The 19,859-nt window shown below is 42.1% G+C and overlaps 1 protein-coding gene across 1 annotated transcript in view; it reads right to left on the bottom strand.

Moving 5' to 3' along the window:
* Positions 1 to 1,785: 1,785 nt before the first annotated feature.
* Positions 1,786 to 19,859, bottom strand: part of KPNA4 (karyopherin subunit alpha 4) — a 56,966-nt gene continuing 38,892 nt past the window's right edge. Inside the window, exons 15-17 of the mRNA XM_065411277.1 lie at positions 11,705 to 11,867; positions 3,021 to 3,115; positions 1,786 to 1,943 (exon numbers count right to left, since the gene is read on the bottom strand). Of these exons, the coding sequence (XP_065267349.1) occupies positions 1,845 to 1,943; positions 3,021 to 3,115; positions 11,705 to 11,867 (357 nt within the window). The 3' untranslated portion in view covers positions 1,786 to 1,844. The remainder of the gene's footprint in view (positions 1,944 to 3,020; positions 3,116 to 11,704; positions 11,868 to 19,859) is intronic.

Consider the following 19,859-nt stretch of genomic DNA (forward strand, 5'->3'; position numbering starts at 1 on the left):
AAAAGACACGCACCAAATAATACAACACTGTTTTAAAGGTTTAACGTTTATTTCCCCAAGACAGCCTAGCCTGCACTCTACTTAGATAAATTTCACAAGCTAGTTTTCTGCTGCTTCTAGTTTTAAACTTTAACCATGTTTCTGATGACAAGGAATGCTGTAAAAATACTCTAGTCCAACAAAGAGTTATGATCACAAAATAATCTTTATCCATTCTACAGTGTTTCAGAATTGCCAGTTGATTTTAAAACACAAGGTAGATATAGATGCTAATGGTGACTAATCTGGTATGTTTTATTATAGCAAACTGTTGTTCATGCAACACTTGTGCTCAAAGGGGAAGGCACAGCATTTCCTACAATGAGCCACCTTATAAAGAGTTCTCCTTTTTGTATAAATTTGTAATGTCACCTTTAATTTAGTGTGCAGAACCTCAAAACTGAGGCATTACTCCAATTATAAAAACACTTGCATGTTTTTTATGCAAGTTTTAAAAATACAAAGTTTTCTCTCTAAAGTGGCTCAAAATAGATTGTTCATGGCTGCCTACATCTAAGATAAAAAGAGTCTAAAACAATTGGACAGATTAGGCATATTATTAAAGGTGTTCAAACCAGGACTTGGATTTGTACATCTATTCACACCTCTTCTTCAGTCTTTATTCAGCAGTACATATGCACCAAATTTCATTTTTAGAAGTTTCCATATCATTTTCATAGAAAACAAAGTTTGAAAACAAATAACATTGAACAGCACGGTATTCTACCACAAAGGAAACATTTGGTTACAGGACTCAACAAAATCTAAAAATGAGCTATGCTGTAGATTACCACATGCAAAGAGATCATTATGTTATCTTTGAAAATGAAAAGGATGATGAATTTATTACATTTTACTGTTTTCTACTATTATGGCAACTTATGTACTGCAACACAGTCTATTTGGAGGGAAATGTATGTTTTTTCATGCAAAAATCTACACAAATTTGTTTTGATGATATGGAAAGCTTTTCATAACATCAAACATTCATCTGGTGCAAATGCACAGGGAAGCCTTCCTGAAAATTCTGACTTTACAAGCAACTAATAATAAGCCATACAGGAAAGAAATTAAAAATAACTAAAAGAAACAGGGAAAAAAGAAAATAAAACAGGCTGCAGGAGTAAACCAGAGTCTGCTGCTAAACCGGTCTTTATTTGTGTGTCCAGTGTAAGTTAACACTTATGAACTCATTTTGATAATTTGCTAGGTTTATTATCAGCCCCCTGAAGGCGAATCAAGCTTGCATGCGTTCACATACAGCATCACAACCATACTCTCGTACACACGCCACTCCAGGACTAGGAGTCTGCTTCATGAGTGAAGAGCCCCAGGTTTGAAACATGAGTCTGGCTCCACAGCTGAGTCCAGACATTCATTCAATGTTGTCCATTCACACGGTGCTTCATAGCAAGGCCTGGGCTCATTCTCCTTGGACTTATGTGGGCATCCTATTCTCTTTTATGCTTACAAAGCTTGATGATAATAGTACTGCATTTTCCCCCCCCAATTGCTCTAGTAAGTCACTGTTCCTTCTCAGGCACTGAAGATCTTTGACTTGTAGCCCTTTTTCTTTGAACAATCTAAATAAGCATTCAGTGAAGTTTTTCATTACATTTTGCCACTCATTCTCACTCGCACCCACTCGCCATCTTGACTTCATTTGGGCTTTTCTGTGATTCCAAATGAAATCTTCACATTTTCTTTCCCGATTTAATGCAGCAGCGGATCCCATGAGCCAAGATTGATGGGTCAAACCATTTTTTATTCAGTGCTGCATTGTACCTAACTGCCAAAATATCACTCTAAAACTGGAACCCTTCTGCTGGTACATTGGCAGATGAATTGAAACCAAATGTTCCACCTTGTATTGCCTCTGGAACAAGGCTAGGATCTTCATCAATCTATAAAAAAACAAAAAAGTACTTTGAATAGGTACAGATAAGACAAATACTGGTTGAAACAAGATTTACATCACAGAATGATTCTAATGCTTGTCAGACTAGATGAATTTTTTTAAACAATAGATAAAGCTAAACTATAAATGCTGATTTCGCCTATTTGTAGTAGTCTGACACCATATGGTCCACAATCAGCAATACTATATTTACATACCTTTCACCCTGAACCACCCTGAAGCACTTTATGAATTCAAATATGAATTACAAACTTAATGACAGAGAGGGTGTATCAACACTATTCAGACAAGAGAAGAAGAATCGAAATTGAGGGGGCAGCCCGGGTAGATAGACGTGCTAGTTCTAATTCAGTTAGCACACTAAAAGTAGTAATGTGGACATTACAGCACAGAGGGCGGCACATATTTGAATACTTCTAAAATGAGAACACCACCAGACTATTCTCAAGCTGACTGAACTACCCAGCAATGTCTTTGGTATTTTTGACGTTATAACGTTGTTTTAGCGTGTGTGTGTGTAAGTTAGTATTTCATTTGGACATCCAAATGAATCTGGATTAAACAGTGTTCATGTACTGGTTTTTGTTTTATTAGGTGAGTATTAGACATTTCATATACTCTACTCTCTAATTCTAGCCTGTGATTTCACTTTTTAAATGGCTGCTGAATAAAGTTAAATAGGGATTTTTGAAGTTATCGAGCCTGCTAATTTGGTGCTACCAATTTTGTTTTTCTTGCTGTCAACATTAATGTCTTTGTTTTTACTCTATTTTATTGATAAAGACAGAAAAGATTATAAATTTCAGTAAGATGTTTTGTTTTAGAGCATGAATCATTTATTTGTATCACCTGAGAGAATACTGCAGCTTTGGGAGTATGCTCTTTGGTAGCAGAATAATAAGATTGCATAACCTGACATTATGTTACTCAGAGACAACCACAAATAATGCTATAATGCTCACACAGATTTAAGAACTGTTTAATTATCTCCTTAACCATGTTTGTAAGCAAAGATTAAATATGATTGAAAGCAGAATAGATTTCACTGCTACTATATACTTACATCATCTGAAGAGAAGAATTGATCAATGATCTCATAAGCCAGTTTGTAGATGTCTTCATTTTCATGATTTTGTAGCTGTTCAATTTTCTCCAGCCCTTTAAGAAATATTTAAGAGATGGAATTAAATCAAGCATTAAAATATAACAGAATCTCATTTATCTGACCCTCTATTAGGCTCTCCGCATTAACTGAAGAGGACTCCAGAGCCAGAAGTGGGCAATCTCTCTTGTGGCCACTAGATGCTGCTGCATCATCACACTTTCCCATTCTCTGGATTTTTGATGATCAGATCTGGCCCTGGTCCCAATTAGATTGGATAAACAGGGTACTGCTGTATTATATTTGACAGCCAAGCACAACCTGCTCCAGACACATCATGATAATACAAGTTCTAAATTAATGGTGCTTATGTGCTATACTGTGAATTATCAAATATGTTTTTTTTATTATTTAAAAATATCATGGGAAAAGTCTGCAAAATGATTTAGGTTCAACAGATCGTACTCAAACTTCATTTTGTTCATCTTAGCTACAAAGGCACCTCAAACACCAGGGCGAATAAGGAAATCTTTTAAAATGAGAGTCACTGGGATGAACTGGACACAATATTTTCCAACTCCATTTCATGAAAGATAATCAGCTCTGTAGCGTGCACCCTGCTTTATTGGGAATCCTGAAGGGACAACTGGCTTTAAGGTATAACTACACAGAAGTCATAGGAAACAGTCAAAAGGGTTGTGTGTGTTCTGGTATCAAGATAAAATTGAGGTTTCTTTTAATGCTTTTAGTACATAGTTGAACCTTACTCTTTAGTGCTTTGAAATATTCATGATTAAAGTCAGTAAATCCATAACAAAACCAAATTCCAAGGTTAAGTATGAGAGAGAGACATGGTGGGTGAAGTAATACCTTTTATTGGACCAACTTCTGTTGGTGAAAGAAAACCTTCTGAGCTCCACAGAGCTCTTCTTCAGGACCTATTCATGTGCCTAATGGACTATAGTTAAGGCTCCTTGTTTGTCACAGATTCCGTGACTTTCTGTGACCTCTGCAGCAGCTGGTGTGCCTGGCCCAGAGGCCACCTGAGCAGCTCAGGGAGTCCCTGGGCCAGGCACACCGGCTGCTGCTGGAGCAATGTCGCCCTCCCCCCCCTGCAGCAAGAGTTTGGGTGTGGGGGGGCTCAGGGCTCGGGTGCAGGGCAGTGCTTACCTAGGACAGGCTCCCCATAAGGGCTACAGGAACCCCCTTCCCTCAGCTCCTAGCTCCATGTGCTGCCTCTGCCGGCAGGCACCACCCCCGCAGCTCCATTGGCAGCGGTTCCCAGCCAATGGGAGCTGCAGAACCAGGGCTTGGGGCAGAGTGGAGGCAGCATGTGGAGCTCAGGAACCAGGTAGGGAGCCTGCCCAAGCCCTGCCAACCCTCCCCCTCCAGCATCTGCGGCGCCCTCTCCCCCTGCCCCAGCACCCACGGTGCCCCCCCGGGCCACCCCCCCTCCTCCTCAAGTTTTAGTCAGGGGTATACAGTAAAAAAAAAAGTCATGAACAGGTCACAGGCCGTGAATTTTTGTTTACTGCCAGTGACTTTTACTAAAAATACCCGTGACTAAAATGTAGCCTTAATTATAGTGAGCAAGTGCAGCCAGGTAAGTTAACAGGACTGTTAGACCTCAAAATTTTAGACCAGCTAGATGGCTTAAGGGGTTAAGTAGTAGTAGTTCTTCAAATCTGACTAACTCAGCCAACCTCAATTCAAGTCCCACCTTGGGCAGAAATTGGGAAAAGTTGGCTGGCATATTTTTGTTTATTTTGAAGGAATGTAATCAAAGTATTTTTATTAAAAATTTAGACACGTGAACAGTTGCCTGCAGGAGAAGGGCATTTTAGGGGATGGTGCAATGGGGAGTGGAAGAGGAGTGAGGGTTTTGAAACTGCATCAAAGGGGCTGGGATAAATGGAGATAGGGGACGTTAGAGGGGTTGGGGGATCAGGTGAGGGACACATGAGGATAAGTGGCAGGGAGCTGGGGGAGAATAGGGACAGGGCCCCACATTCACCCCTTCAGTGTACGTGTGCATAGGGAGAGGGGTTCAGATCCCCCATATCCTTATCCCACCATGTGTGCCAGGATCTGGGGCCTCTTGCCTGTCTAGGGGGTCTGAGACATTCTCCCTGACCCACCTGGTGAGCTGAGATGGAAGCCTATGTCTCTCTGGAGGTGTCTGAGCTCCGCTCTCTGCCTCCCTTTATGTGCACCAGGATCTGGGGGATTCTTGCCCATCTATGGGGGTCTGACCCCCTCATGTGCCCCAGCTTCTGGAGGGAGCTTGTCTTTCAGGGGTGGGATCTGAGCCCCTCTCCCTTCCACCACCATGTGAGCTGGGATGTTGGGGGGTCCCTGCCCCACTCCCTAGCACCACCCCATCTGAGCCAGTATCTGGGGAAGCTCTGCCCCTCTGTATGGGGAGTATAGAACAGGTATGTTTGAAGTATGTACCAAGAACACACTACTGACACTGGTGTGAGGAGATGAGAATGAGCATGCTTGACCAATAGCAGAAACTCTCCCGGACTGTGAAGGGGGGATGAGAACACCCACTGACATGAATGGAGCAGTTCACACATCTCATTTTCAGGCTATATTAATCTCCTTCAGGCAGGGTAGATAAAAATCAATGATTTAAAAAAACAAAAAAAAAAAACAAAACAAAAAAAACCCCCAACCAAATAAAAAAAAACCAACAACATTTTTTTGATAAAAAATGCTTTTTGAGGGAAAAACCTATCTAAAGATAGTTTTAATTAAGACACATTATAGCTCAAAGTTATCTCAACATGGAATAGGGATTATAAATTCTAATTCTATGGTAGGAGACAATATATTCATGTAATGTTTAAGAAAAGTTTTGTAAATGAGTTCCAATAGTTCATGGATTAGGGACCCAATCTTATAGGGTTCCAGGGACTTCTGTATAGATTATTTAGGTTAATCTTTCTATCTACCCAATGGGACTCGGTGCTCAGTCTAGAAGATATCATCAGAGATGCTTACTTAGTTTTGCAGTTCTCAAACTGTGGATTTGTGTCTCCAGAGATAACTTGTTAACAGCAAAACTGTTTTTAAATAAATAATATATAGAGGTGAGAAATAACAGACCTCAACCCTATTGTCCCTCTGCAAATTTGTGTACACAGAGTCAATCCCTTACCTCTCTCTAAAAGTGCAAAGTTTCAAAAAGTTCGATGAATAGAAGATTGTTGTGGGTGGAATACATCTGGACAAGGAGAAGAAGTCTGGAGATAAATCTGAGAAGGGAGGGACAGGCAGTAGAAACAAAAGTGAAACTGTCTGAGCAGCATATTCCAGAAGTCTTGAGATCTTTCTGAGTGTAGCCTTCATTGATTTGAGATCTACCATACCGTTCTCTCACTAGAAGGGAAAACCTATAATGGCAGCAGGCCATAAAAGAGACCCAGTGTGGGAATATTTTAATGAAGTTCCTCTACCTGTGGGTAAGACAGGCATGCATGCAAAATGCAAACCGTACAACAAAGAAATGCAAGGCCTGGTTACCCAAATGAAACAACATCATGAGAAGTGTTCCTTCTCAGGAGGAAGCTGCGTTGAAGATTATGAAAGGAACATGTCTGAACATACAGGATCTGTTATCCATCTAGACGTGGAAGGCCAAAATAGCTGCCACACGCACCCTTATAGAGTTAACAGCCAAACTCTTTCAGATCTAGAAAATGGTCTAGTATGAGGTCCAGGGTGCTCGCTTTGGAAATACACCTTTCCTACAATACCAAATGGAGAAGCGCTTCCACTTAGCCAGGTAAGTGTTTCTAGTCAAGAGATTTCTGGTATTCAGAAGCACCTTTTGGACATCCTTCGAGCAGGATTTTTCAAAAGGCTTCAGCCATGAAGCAGCCACACTGCTAGATGGAGAGCTTGGAGGTTCAGATGGAGCAGACGTCTGTGGTCCCCTGGGATTAAGTCTAGATCTAATGGGAGGGTTAGAGGAGAAGTCAAGTATCAGTGTTGACGAGGCCATGCCGGTGCTATAAGAATGAGGTGAGCATGGTCTTGTTTTATTTTGAATACTATTCTGGGCAGTAAAGGAACCGAAGGGAAAGTGTATGGAAGGAAATTCTTCCAGGATAGGAGAAAGGCATCTGTCAGCGAGCCTTGGCTGAGCCCTCTCCAGGAACAGAGCTGAGGGCATTTTCTGTTGGTTCTTGTTGCAAACAGATCCACTTGGGGAGTTCCCCACAGATGGAAGATGGACTTGGTTATCTCTGGATGTAAGGGTTATGTTGATGGGAGAAGGATTTGCTCAGCTGATCTGCTACCATGTTCTGTTTCCCCGAAAGGTAAGCTGCTTTGAGATGAACTGAGTGTGTTATACAGAAATCCCAGCGGCACATTGCCTCCTTGCAGAGTTGGTTTGACCATGCCAGTCCTGGTTTGTTTATGTAAAAAACAGGGTCGCTGAATTGTCTCAGAATCAATAGATTCTTTCCCACTATGTGGGGGAAGAAGGCCAAACAGGCTGACGTACCGCTCTTAACTCCCTGACACTTATGTGAGATTCTACATCTTGAAGTGACCAAAGGCCCTGCATCTGTGGGGATTCTATAGGAGCTCCCCAACCCAGAGAAGATGTGTCTCGGTAGTGGGCAGAGAAAAGGAACCCCCGCACAAGTTTTCAGAGGGTCCATCCACCAATCTAGAGATATCAAAACTAACTTTGGCACCTGATCCATTTTGTCCAAATGGGGACAACTTGGAGTAAACATTGATTCTAGCCATGCCTGCAGCTTTCTGAGGTGTAGCCTGGCATGCTGAACTACATAGGTGCATGCTGTCATATGACCCAGGAGACTGAGGCAGGTGTGTAGTGTTGAAGAGGTTTGAGTAATGGTACCGCAGGATCTAGGTGAGATGAGGTATAACCTGCAGGCATTGGCACCGGCTGCAAGCCTTCTGCTGTCGGTGATACCAGTACTAAGAGGCTAAGCAAGTCTTTTGCAGCTGCATGCGCTGCCAGGGTGATTGGGATTGGCACCGGCTGCTGAGTCTGCAAGTGTCCTTCAAGGAATGGCATTGATAGACATGGCACAGACTCCGGAGGCAGTGAGACCCCTTGGGAGGTGATGAGCTTTCCAGGGGTGGCCTCTCTCCTAAATGCTTTGTGGAGTGTCTGCTTTGATCTTGCTTCAGTACCAATGCAGAAGAGCAAGAGGTGGAACCTGAAAAAGGTCTGAGTCTTTTTTTGGTACAGGGGAATGGGACTGAGGAACTGCAGACGTCTGTTGGGGTACTCCGTACTGAAGACTAAGTACTTGGGGCACTTTACTCCTGTGACCCTCTGTGGTGTAGGTTGAAGTGCTGCTTCCATAAGCAAGAACTTAAGCCATGCCTCCCTATCTCTTTTTGAGTGGGGTTTGAAACTTTAACAGATGAGAGATTTGTCACTGATGTGGGATTCTCCTAAGCATTTCAGGCAACAGATGCAGGTCACTGACTGGAACAGGATTTGCACAAGTCTTGCAAGACTTAAACCTTGGTGAGCAAGGTATCATTCCAGTACCAGTACTGAAAGAGTACAAAGGGTCAAAAGAGACCAAAAATGGAAACCTAGCTGTAAAACCATCAAAAATTGACTAAAAAAACCAACCAACCAAACAAAAAACGTACTATACTTCACTATATACAAAGAAGAATGAGAGAAGTACTTGAATTAATCAAGTCTGCATTTGCACCAACTGTCAGTGGTGGCAAGATGGAACTGGATGGGGATGGGGACAGCTCTGCTCTCTTATACCAGCACACAATGGAATGCGGCAGAGGGCACTCAAGCCACCCCAATAGATACTACAGAAGGGAAAAAACAACAACAACAACAACAACTGACATCTGTGCACAGGGCGCATACACACTTACAATGGATATGACGTGCAATTACTCAAAGAACCCAAACTTCACAAAGCCAGAAAAAACAGTGTTAAGGTTATGTGGGAGCGTACCTTAACTATCCCTCTTAAAGTGATGCCCCGAAACACCCATAACATATTTGCACCCTGCCTTTTCACTCTATAGGAAAGGAGCTACCCTGCCCTATAGTAAAATACTTAGCCTATACTCCTGACAGAGTACCACACTTATATCCTGTGAGTAAGTGTAAAGTGGCTGTTAAATTTCACATCTAAATTTATACTTGTCCTTATCCATCAGTAAACCCACAGACTGCTCTCATAACCCACATGACTGCTGGTAATTCCTGTGTCAAGATTCTCCCCACCCCCTAGCGCCTTGCTACTAAATGGTACATCTACGAAGTAATTAAACACCCATGGCTGGCCTGAGTCGCTGATTTAGGCTTGCAGGGCTGTAAAATGTCTGTGCAGACGTTTGGGGTTAGCCTGGAGCCCGAGCCCTTGGACTCCACAAGTGGGGAGGGTCCCTGAGCCCAAACATCTACACTAAAAGAACAGGAGTACGTGTAGCACCTTAGAGACTAACAAATGTATTTGAGCATAAGCTTTCGTGGGCTACAGCCCACTTCATCGGATGCATAGAAGGGGAGAGAGAGAGAGGGAGAGGGAGACAGAGAGAGAGAGAGAGTGTGTGTGTGTGTGTGTGTGTGTGTGTGTGTGTGTGTGTGTGTGTGTGTGTGTGTGTGTGTGTGTGTGTGTGTGTGTGTGTCCTTACTATATGTTCCATTCTATGCATCTGATGACGTGGGCTGTAGCCCACAAAAGCTTATGCTCAAATAAATTTGTTAGTCTCTACGGTGCTACAAGTACTCCTGTTCTTTCTGCGGATACAGACTAACACGGCTGCTACTCTGAAACCGAACATCTACACTGTAATTTTTAGCCCCTGCAGCCCAAGCCTGAGTCAGCTGACCTGGGCCAGCTGCAGCCATGCCTCGGGTCTTTTTCCAGGATAGATGTACCCTAAAACAACCTATCACAATTTTGAAATAAAATGATGCATCTAGCTCCTCAGGGTTCGCATTCTCCCCTTTCCATTACTCATACCACAAGGTGAGTGCAAACTTTGATCTCACATGACAATCACAGCTCTGTGAGGCTTCTCAAACTAATCCCCATCTCCTCAGCTCAAACACACCCCTTCCAACCTGTCTCACCTATTGCCTCCACTGTTAAACCAGTCAACACAGCTACAACTCACAAACTGAATGCAGCTGCAGAGTATGCAGATAAATCCCAGTAGCTATTCCCAGCTCCAGGGGACCAGAGTCGAAGTTATATGAGCATGTATCATAACTCTATATTTACTGGTTTTCTGAAGTTTGCTGAACTAAATGTTCTGCAAGGACATGAGCTCCCACTGGGCAGGTTAACTCTGCATTAGCAACATTTTCTGCCACTTTATCTACTGAGTGGCAAACGGCAGTTTCTCCCTCTTGTGGCTACCATATCCCCATAGGATATATATGAGAGAGAGAGAGAGAGAGAGAGAGAGAGAGAGGCTTGACTACCCATGGACTTGTTCCTGATTAGCTGCATGTGTGTATATTTACTCTGGAATACATTTGTTCCTGTTTAGTTTAATCCACTTTAACATGTGTAGACAAGCCCTTAACTGCAGAATTATGTCAGATATAAAGAAAAAGCCTGAGCTGTGTCCTACTAATCATACTTATCAAACAAGTAGTAAATGAAGATAGAAGTAGCAGAGAGTTTTATGCTGCCTTAGGAAAGAATCATAGTTTAAAAACCTCGACTGAAACTGAGAATCTGGTTTAAATACCAGCTCTGTCACAGACTTCCTGTGTGACTTTGGGCAAGTCACTCTGCCTCAGTTCTCCAACTGTAAAAGCTTCCCAGGGATTTGGGGAAAATAAAAACTGATTAAAGTTTGAGGTGCTCAGATGCTATGGTGATGACCTAGACAATTAGACTGTACTACAGCTGTGTAGAATATATCCAATATGTATCTATATATTTAGCTATGCCTCTATCTGCTGGATGGATAAATATATCAAGAAATTCTGAGATTTTATTTTATTTAAACATAATATATAGTTACTCAAATACCTCTCACTTTAGTATGTTCCCTCCTGAACTTCATCTATTCATATTATACATCCATGAACTTTGCATTTCTTATTTCAAGGAGCACCACTCTCTTATCTCAATGAAGTTACCTGCAACGTAGGAGTTTTCCATAGAACTTGTAGTGGTGATTAAATTAAACATTTAATATTAAAATGGTTTCTTTTCCTCAAAGAGAGCTCCAACTGGCTGGTAGCTGTTTAAGTGTTTAACAATTTAAAAAAATAAAAACATGCCTGAAAGCCGTTAACAAAATTACCACTTAATATTTTGTTTTAAAATTTATCTGGGCATAATTCTGATTAAGTTTGCAGCCTGTGAGGTAAAGATACCCTCCATGTCCTAATTTGTGAAGTGTATTTTTCTAGTTAGGTGATATACACTACATATATTCAATTTAAGGTTTCTTCAAAAAGAAAAGTTTACGTTAAAATACCTCAAATCACTAAGTGAACCTGATATTGAGGTTTGATACAAACAGTTAAACAAAGACAAAGCTGTAATAAATGGCGCAAAGTCCATGAATATATTTGTAGTTAATGTTCAAACCATTAGTTATAATAATAATGGTAACACCAACTAATTATTCAAAAATCTTACCTCCACACTCTTCTATAAGATTGGCTATGGTCTCCGCTTCATCTTCAGCCATTTTTAATATATTACTTAGTCCATCCAGCACTACTTGTACAACTTGAGCATCTTTTACTGTTAACAAGTTGCAAAAGGGAGGAATTACATTTTGTTGAATTAGATATGCCACCTAGGAAAGAAAACAACATACATAAAGTTAAAATGTAACAGTAAATAGTGTGTGAGAGGTAAAAAGATGCAAGAAAAGGAAGAAAAGCTATGGCACCACAACAAATGTTTTTAATAGACAAGAGACAAGAAGGAAAGACTACATGAAATAAGAAAAAAGTTTATTCAAAGTATGTACTGAACAGTATAAGGAAGTTGCTTACCTTATAGTACTATAGGTACTATACTATAAAGGTAGGGCTGTTAAGCGATTAAAAAAAATTAATTGCTATTAATCTCGCTGTTAAACAATAATAAAATACTATTTATTTAAATATTTTTGGATGTTTTCTACATTTTCAAATATATTGATTTCAATTACAACACAGAATACAAAGTTTACAGTGCTCATTTTATATTTATTTTTATTACAAATATTTGCACTGTAAACATGATAAAATAGTATTTTTCAATTCCCCCCATTACAAGTACTGTAGTGCAACCTCTATCATGAAAGTTGAACTTACAAATGTAGAATTATGTACAAAAATAACTGCATGCAAAAATAAAACAATGTAACACTGTAGAGCCTACAAGTCCACTCAGTCCAACTTCTTGTTCAGCCAATTGCTCAGACAAACAAGTGTGTTCACATTTGTGGGAGATAAGGCTGCCCGCTTTTTGTTTACAATGTCACCTGAAAGTCAGAACAGGCACTTGCATGGCACTGCTGTACCCGGCATCGCAAGGTATTTACTTGCCAAATGTGCTAAAGATTCATATGTCCCTTCATGCTTCAACCACCATTCCAGACGATGTGTGTCCATGCTGATGACAGGTTCTGCTCGATAACAATCCAAAGCAATATGGACTGATGCATGTTCATTTTCATCATCTGAGTCAGATGCCACCAGCAGATGGTTGATTTTCTTTTTTGGTGGTTCCGTAGTTTCTGCATCGGAGTGTTGCTCTTTTAAGACTTCTGAAAGCATACTCCTTACCTTGTCCCACTCAGATTTTGGAAGGCACTTCAGATTCTTAAACCTTGGGTCAAGTGCTGTAGCTATCTTTAGAAATCTCACACTGGTACCTTCTTTGCGTTTTGTCAAATCTGCTGTGAAAGTGTTCTTAAAACGAACAGTGTGTGCTGGGTCATCTGAGATTGCTATAACATGAAATATATGGCAGAATGCGGGTAAAACAGAGCAGGAGACATACAATTCTCCTCTAAGGAGTTCAGTCACAAATTTAATTAATGCATTACTTTTTTAATGAGTGTCATCAGCATGGAAGCATGTCCTCTGGAATGGTGGCCGAAGCATGATGGGGCATACAAATGTTTAGCATATCTGGCATGTAAATACCTTGCAATGCTGGCTACAAAATTGCCATGTGAATGCCTGTTCTCACTTTCAGGTGACACTGTAAATAAGAAGCGGGCAGCATGATCTTCCATAAATGTAAACAAACTTTTTTGTCTTAGTGATTGACTGAGCAAGAAGTAGGACTGAGTGGACTTATAGGCTCTAAAGCTTTACATTGTTTTGTTTTTGAGTGCAGGTATGTAACAAAAAAAAAAATACATTTGTAAGTTGCACTTTCCTGACAAAGAGAATGTACTACGGTACTTGTATGAGGTGAATTGAAAAATGCTATTTCTTTTATCATTTTTAGAGTGCAAATATTTGTAATAAAATCATAATATAAAGTGAGCACTGTACACTTTCTATTCTGGTATAATTGAAAACAATATATTTGAAAATGTAGAAAACATCCAAAAAATTTTAAATATATAGTTTTATTGTTTAATTGTGCGATTAATCCCGATTCATTTTTCTAATCGCTTGACAGCCCTACCTTATAGTGTAATACATACAGTAATATAAGGTAGGCAACTTTTTTATACTGTTCAATACATACTTTGAATAAACTTTTTTCTTATTTAATGTAGTCTTTCCTTCTTGTCTCTTCCGTCTATTAAATATAAATAGTTTAACTAAATAAAATTAACCGCATCTTTAATTGCATTGTTAATCGCATGAGTTAACAGATTAATTGACAGCCCTACTATAAGGTACTATAGAACTGGAGGTTCTTTGAGATGTGTGGTCCCTATCTGTATTTCACTGTGGGTGCAAATATGCTCCATGTGCCCCAAGTCGGAGCAGTTTGAAAGCATTGTTTGTTGGTCCGCATATGTGCACGGGCTCACCTCGCGCTTCTGACCGAGGAGATAAAAGGGCAGGATGGACTGGCTGCCTCTCCAGTTCCTTCTCTACCATGAATCAGAGAAGATCTGAAGCAGAGGGGAAGTAGGGTAGGTAGTGGAATACAGATAGGGACCATACATCTCAGAGAACCTCCAGGTACTATAAGGTAAACAAACTTTCTCTCCTTCCAGTGCTGGTCCTATGTGTATTCCACAGTGGATGATTGACAAGCAATACTCAAATAGTAGGAGGATGCAATGGTGTAAACAGCAGAGCTGAATGAAAGACTGCTTGTATCAAGGCAGTGTCTCGCAAACGTGTGGATGGAACTCCATGTAGCTGCCTTACAGATGTCAAGTAGCGGCACCTCTTGAAGCAATGCCATAGACATTGCTTGTGCTCTTGTAGAATGAGCTCTTACCCCAAGAGGAGGAGGAAGATTAGACAACTGATAGAGCAAATTACAGCCTGAGATCCATTTTGAGATTCTTTGATAGGATACCACCTGACCCCTGACTGTTTCCATCATGGTGACAAAGTCCAGGAGACTTTCTGATTGGTTTTGTTCTCTGTAGGTAAAAGGCGAAGGCTAGCCAAATGGTGGGGAATGGAGTCTCCTTTCTTCTGAGAATGCGTGTGTGACAGGTTGGATCACAGAAACCCCCTTGGGAGCTGCCACCTGATATACCAAGACTACCCCTGCTCCTGTTTTCCCTGCCAGCTCAGGACTCCAGCACCCTGTCTTGCTGAGCCAGACACTCCCGTCTGCTCCAACACAGACCCAGGGTCTGAATAACTCGCCCCAAAGCTGCAAGTCTACCTGAAAACAGCTCACAGAAGTGTGCTTGTCTTTAGCACTCAGATGCCCAACTCCCAATGGGGTCTAAACCCAAATAAATCTGTTTTACCCTGTATAAAGCTTATGCAGGGTAAACTCATAAATTGTTCGCCCTCTATAACACTGATAGAGAGATATGCACAGTTGTTTGCTCCCCCAGGTATTAATACATACTCTGAGTAAATTACTAAATAAAAAGTGATTTTATTAAATACAGAAAATAGGATTTAAGTGGTTCCAAGTGGTAACAGACAGAACAAAGTAAGTCACCAAGCAAAATAAAATAAAATGCGCAAATCTATGTCTAATCAAACTGAATACAGATAATCTCACCCTCAGAGATGCTTCAGTAAGCTTTTTCTCAGACTAGACACCTTCCAGGCCTGGGCACAATTCTTTCCCCTGGTACAGCTCTTGTTCCAGCTCAGGTGATAGCTAGGGGATTCTTCATGATGGCTCCTCTCTCCCTCTGTTCTCTTCCACCCCTTTATATATCTTTTGCATAAGGCAGGAACCCTTTGTCCCTCTGGGTTTCCACCCCCCACTCACTGGAAAAGCACCCAGGTTAAAGATGGATTCCAGGTCAGGTGACATGATCACATGTCACTGCAAGACTTCATTACCCACTTGCCAGCACACACATATACAGGAAGACTAACAGGTAAACACAGCCATCTGCAGACAATGGTCCTGGTTAATGGGAGTCATCAAGATTCCAAACCACTATTAATGGCCCACACTTTGCATAATTACAATAGGCCCTCAGAGTTATATTTCATATTTCTAGTTTTAGATACAAGAGTGGTACATTTATACAAATAGGATGATCACACTCAGTAGATTATAAGCTTTGTAATGATACCTTACAAGAGACCTTTTGCATGAAGCATATTCCAGTTATAAAAACATAAGTGAATATAATGTAAAACCATATAGACTGCACAACGTCACAGCGTGAGATTTTGGGAAGAACGCAGGTAAGTGATAACTGGTTCTGGTGAAGCTCAAACTACTTTGGGAGTGAATTTAAGGTGGAAACAATGAAACATTGTCCTTATGGAATATAGCGTAAGAAAAATCTGCCATCAAAGCTCCAAATTCACCAACCCTCCTGGCTGAGGTGATGGCTACCAGGAATGTGACTTTCATGAATAGGAGAGACAGAACAAGAAGCTAATTGTTCAAAATGAGGCTTAGTGAGTATTGAGAGAACAAGTTTCAAGTCCCATTGAGGTGGTGGTGATCCCCCCCCCCCCCCAGTTTTTGTTTTAAATAGGCAGAAAGATTCTGATTAGGCCTTTCCAGAATCTGCTAGTCATTGGGGGCGTGAAGACTCAGTAGCCCTGTGAAGGTGGATGGCATGCACTGATTGCTGCCAAATGGATCCATAAGGAGCTGACGGATAAACCTGCTGTGTTTAAGGAAAGAGCATACCCCAGAACGAGAGGAATACGTACAGCTTCTGAGGATGTACTCAAATAGAAAAATGCTTCTACTTAGCTAGGTAACATTTTCTAGTGGAATCCTTCCTACTATTAGAAAAAAGGGATTCTTTATAGTTTTAGAACATGATTGCTCTAAGAATGATGCCCATCGAAAAAACAGGCTCCGAGATGAAGCATACATGGGTTGGTATGATTGATCTTGCAATTCCTTTGGGTAAGGAGATCAAGAAAAGTAGGAATAACGATTGGTACCAGTGACGACATGTGTAGGAGGTTAGGAAACCAAAGCTGGCTGGGCTAGTTAGGGCATGGGTTATTCTCATTGCCTCCATCTTGCCAAATTCTGCACAAAACTCGAGGCAGGAGTGGTACTGGAGGGTAGACATAGTTCAGGTGGTCTGACCATAGGAGGAATAGAGCATTGCCTAGGGCTCCTATGGAACAGTATATGATGCATTTCCTGTTTGTTTGGGAGGCTAATAGGTGCCTGGTGGTGGTCCAAAGAACAAAAATATTGTACACCACAGAGTCATGTAGCTCCCACTTGTGACTAACAGCAAAGTGTCTGCTGAGAGAGTCCACTATCACATTCTGGTTTCCTGGGAGGCAGATTGCTGACAGGGTAATCGGATTACTAAGGCACCTGTTCCACAAACTTACTGCTTCTGCACACAGGAGAATGGATCTCACTCCTCCCTATTTATTGATGTGAAAGACAGTTATGTCCGACATTATGAGGACATGGTGACCTTAACAAGACAAAAGCTTCACAAGCCCTTTGAACTGTTTGCAGTTCTAGAACATTGATGTGCCTCCTGGACTCTTCAGATGTCCAGGTGCCTTTTGCTGTATGGCTGTTCATATGGGCTTCCCAACCCAACAGTGATGCATTGGTAATGATCATCCTCTCCAGTGTGGAGGCGAGGAAGGGAGCTCTGATGAACACCTGATGGTGATTCTTCCCCTTAACGGGGACAATATCACTTTGGTGGCAACCGTCACTACGGTGCTCATGTACTGTCAGTTTGGTGAGAATACAAGTTGAAGTCATGCTTATAAGTAACAAAGATGAAGGACTGCAAATGGTGTGACAAAAGCATGGGACCATATGGCCTAGGAAAGAGACCGCTCTGGAGTGGTTCTCTGGGATTGTTTTCATAACCTGAAACCTGTCTGTGGCAGGGCAGGGGTGAAACCCCTTGAATGCCCAGCTAAAATGTTGGCTAAGCCCTGCTTTCAGGCAGAAAGGCCAGGGGCAGAGGCTCAAAGCAGCCAGCAGGGAGCCCAGCTGCAGGCCCTAATGAGGGCTGGCTCACTGCAATAGACTGAGATAAGCAGCGACAGCTGGGCTGAAGGCTGGGAGGGCTATAAAAGCCCTGAACAAAACTCAGTTGGGAGGCTAGCCTAGGAGGGGGCAGGAGGCTACAGCTCTGTCTCCTCACCACAGGAAGGGAGCCCCAAGGGCCAAAAGACCCTGGAACGGGTTAGAAAGGGGATAACTGTTGGGGGATAAAGGGGACTGCACGGTGGCACTGTAAAGCACAAGGGTGAAACACCTGAAGAAGGCATGAGAACTCTTATTTTACCAACCTAAGCACAGGGCGAGAAGGCAGAAACCTGTGCAGACCCTGTGACACTGTCCTTCAGCAGGTAAGCTCTTGCCATGATTGAATTTAAAGACACCCTGATGAAATCTCTGTAGGTGTGAGAATGGATTTTTCGGTGTTTGCGCTGACCCCCCAAAAAGGAGAGGAGTTATAGCATTGTCCAAGTCGATGCACAGGCCTCTTGGTGTGACATGGCGACAAGGGGACAGTCATCGAGGTAAGGGAAAACAGTGAAACCATGGCATCTGATATAGGCTGCTATAACAGAGAACACCTTGGTAAAGACACTGGGGCAATGCTGAAAGGGAATACTCTGTATTGAATGTGGTTGGAATCCACCATGAATCCGAGAACGTGTCTGGGAGTGGAGTGGATGTCCACATGAAAGTAAGAGTCCTTAATGTCAAGAGCTGTAAACCACATCTTTTTCCAGGAATGGAAATCATAGATGCCAACATCATCATTCAAAACCTAAGTTTGTAAATAAAGTGGTTGAAATTATGAAGGTCAAGAATGGGTCTCCAAAGCTGCCTTTCTATGTTCTATGAACTACGTCGAGTAAAAACCACTCCCTCAGTACTGAAGAGGAACCCACTCTATTGCTCCTTGCTGTATGAGAAATTCTACTTCTTGTTTGAGAATATTCTCATTAGAGTGGCCCCTCATTAGAGAGGGTGGGAAAGGGGGTTTTGGAGGGGGCAGGGACAAACTATCGTATAGCTGGAATGAATGACGTTCAGCACCCATTTATCTGTTATTGCACTCCAGGTGCTGAATGAAAGTGTGCTAGATGGCCCCCAAACGGTGTATGGAAGTCAGGTTTTGGACTTAGTGGTTGCAGCTTTCAAGCTCCGGTCAAAAATAACATTTAAGCGGAGGACTGGGATGAGGAATCTGTTGCAGAAGCTGCAGGGAAATGAGGCTTTTGAACCCGTTACCTTCTCTGGTGGAAGTACTACTGAGCCATCTGTCTAGGCTAGTCTGTCAGTAGAATTCTCTCTTTGGGTCAGATATAGATATAGATATATAAAATCTTTCCAGGGTGCCGAGGGTGGCCCTGGAGCCCTTTAAAATCCGTAAGAACTCATCTGTCTTCTGATTAAACAGATGTGATTCAACTGTGTGCTCGACCCCAAAGTATGGAGCCACAACTCCATACATTACGATGGCAGTAGTCGTTGCCCTGGAAGATGTATCAGCTGCATCTACTGCTGATTGGAGAGTGGGCCTGGAAACTATTTGGTCTTCTTCTAGGTGAGCCTGGAAACAAGCTCTGTCCTGATGCGGGAGACTGTCAGTAAATTCCGTGAATCTGAATAGTTCAGAAGTCATTCTTAGCCATTAGTGCTGGGTAGATGGCTATCCGGAACCGGAGGCTAGACGAAAAGACCTTTTTTCCCCCCAATAAGTCAAGACGCTTGTCCTCCTTGTCAGTCAGGATAGATTGGGGGCGTTGATGCCAACATCTCTCCATGGTGGCCTGGATGACTAAAGTTAAGAGCAGTGTGAGAAAACAGAAATTTTGCCCCTTTGGCTGGACATAGGTATGGTTTCTCTGCCCTCCTGGGGTAGGTGCACAGTTAGGTGGAATATGCCAGACTGCTCTAGATAATTCCAAGATGGCTTCATTAACAGGAATGCTATTCACTGGAGCCAGGGGACTGAAGGATGTCCAGGAGCTTGTGTTGAGGATCTTGAACCTCCTTGAGAGGAGAGGAATCTGTAGCTCCCCTCCAATTCTGCAAAGAATTCCTGGAACTGCTGATAGTCATCGGGGGGGGGGGGGGAGGGGGAATGGAAACATTGGAATCACTGCCTCATCTGGAGACAAAGATGGCAATCTCATCAGTTTCGGTAGAACCGCTGGATCCAGTGAATACTCCTCAGTAGGATCTGGAGGCAGCTTCAGTTAGC

This window comes from Emys orbicularis, chromosome 9 (genome assembly GCF_028017835.1).
Source record: "Emys orbicularis isolate rEmyOrb1 chromosome 9, rEmyOrb1.hap1, whole genome shotgun sequence".
Lineage (NCBI taxonomy): Eukaryota > Metazoa > Chordata > Testudines > Emydidae > Emys > Emys orbicularis.